This window comes from Triticum dicoccoides, unplaced genomic scaffold, assembly GCF_002162155.2.
Source record: "Triticum dicoccoides isolate Atlit2015 ecotype Zavitan unplaced genomic scaffold, WEW_v2.0 scaffold263641, whole genome shotgun sequence".
Taxonomy (NCBI): domain Eukaryota; kingdom Viridiplantae; phylum Streptophyta; class Magnoliopsida; order Poales; family Poaceae; genus Triticum; species Triticum dicoccoides.
Window position 1 is genome coordinate 2,731 of NW_021257148.1, and position 978 is coordinate 3,708.

The 978-nt window shown below is 49.9% G+C and overlaps 1 protein-coding gene across 1 annotated transcript; it reads left to right on the plus strand.

Moving 5' to 3' along the window:
* Positions 1-305: 305 nt before the first annotated feature.
* Positions 306-974, plus strand: LOC119345642 (myb-related protein P-like; the record flags this gene model as incomplete). Its single annotated transcript, XM_037615631.1, has 1 exon — positions 306-974. A coding segment is annotated over exon 1 (669 nt), but the record flags the coding sequence as incomplete, so codon positions are not given.
* Between the last annotated feature and the right edge of the window lie 4 nt (positions 975-978).

A 978-nucleotide genomic window follows, 5' to 3' on the forward strand; every position in this document is an offset into this window, starting at 1 on the left:
AAACTAGAACAAAAAATAATGCAGAAGGTTGGTTTTGTATAGCGGCTTAGCGGGCAAACGACTCCAGATTTGACGCTATAGTGGGAAATCGGGGCTATTAGCGTCATTTTAAATTCAGCGTTAAAGGTGCATAGCTTTAGCTTGAGAGATCTCAAAGGTTTGACACTCAATATAGTCCACGATATATCTATATCCTAAGGTATACTCTCTAATTAGTCTGCCTGGTCCGGTGTTTCGAGTTAGTACTATCTTAGCTCGTAGAGCACCGCTTCCCATTTATATTTAAATAGCTCTCACTAACGAGCATGCATCTTCATGAACTGGCTGACAGATGGTCACTGATCGCCAGTCACCTGCCAGGGCGGACTGACAACGAGATCAAGAATTACTGGAACGCTCATCTTAGCAGGCAGATCCACAGCTTCCGGCGCATGTACACCGCTGGCAAGGAAACCACCATAACCATCGACATGAACAAGCTTTCCACCGCTTCCAAGCGCCGAGGCGGCCGGGCACCAAGGAGCAGCACGAAGAAGCAGCCGGTGCTTGAGCCCACCAAGTCAATGGAATGCTCTAGGCCGGTCGGTGACATGTCATCATCAACATCAAGCCTACCTCAGGGAAACTCGGAAACTATGTTAGACCAGAACCAGCCGATCACCATCATCACTAATGATACAGCCTGTAGTGAGGAACCCATGATCATGGACCCCATAGATCTGAATGGTGGTGTCCTGGAGCCCAACTACGCGAACAACTCAATGGATCAGATTGGGATTTTGCAGGAGTGTGGGGAGATTGAGGCCCTGTTATCAAGCATCGACGACATGCCAGCTAGTGTGCTGACTGGCATCGAGCACAGAGGCAACTCACCTCGGGTTGAGGATCTCCTGGGCATGGACTGGGAGGGTTTTGCGTCTCACCTATGCGACGAACCAGCCCAGAATGATCTCCTCCAGACCGTGAAGCCGCAGGCAA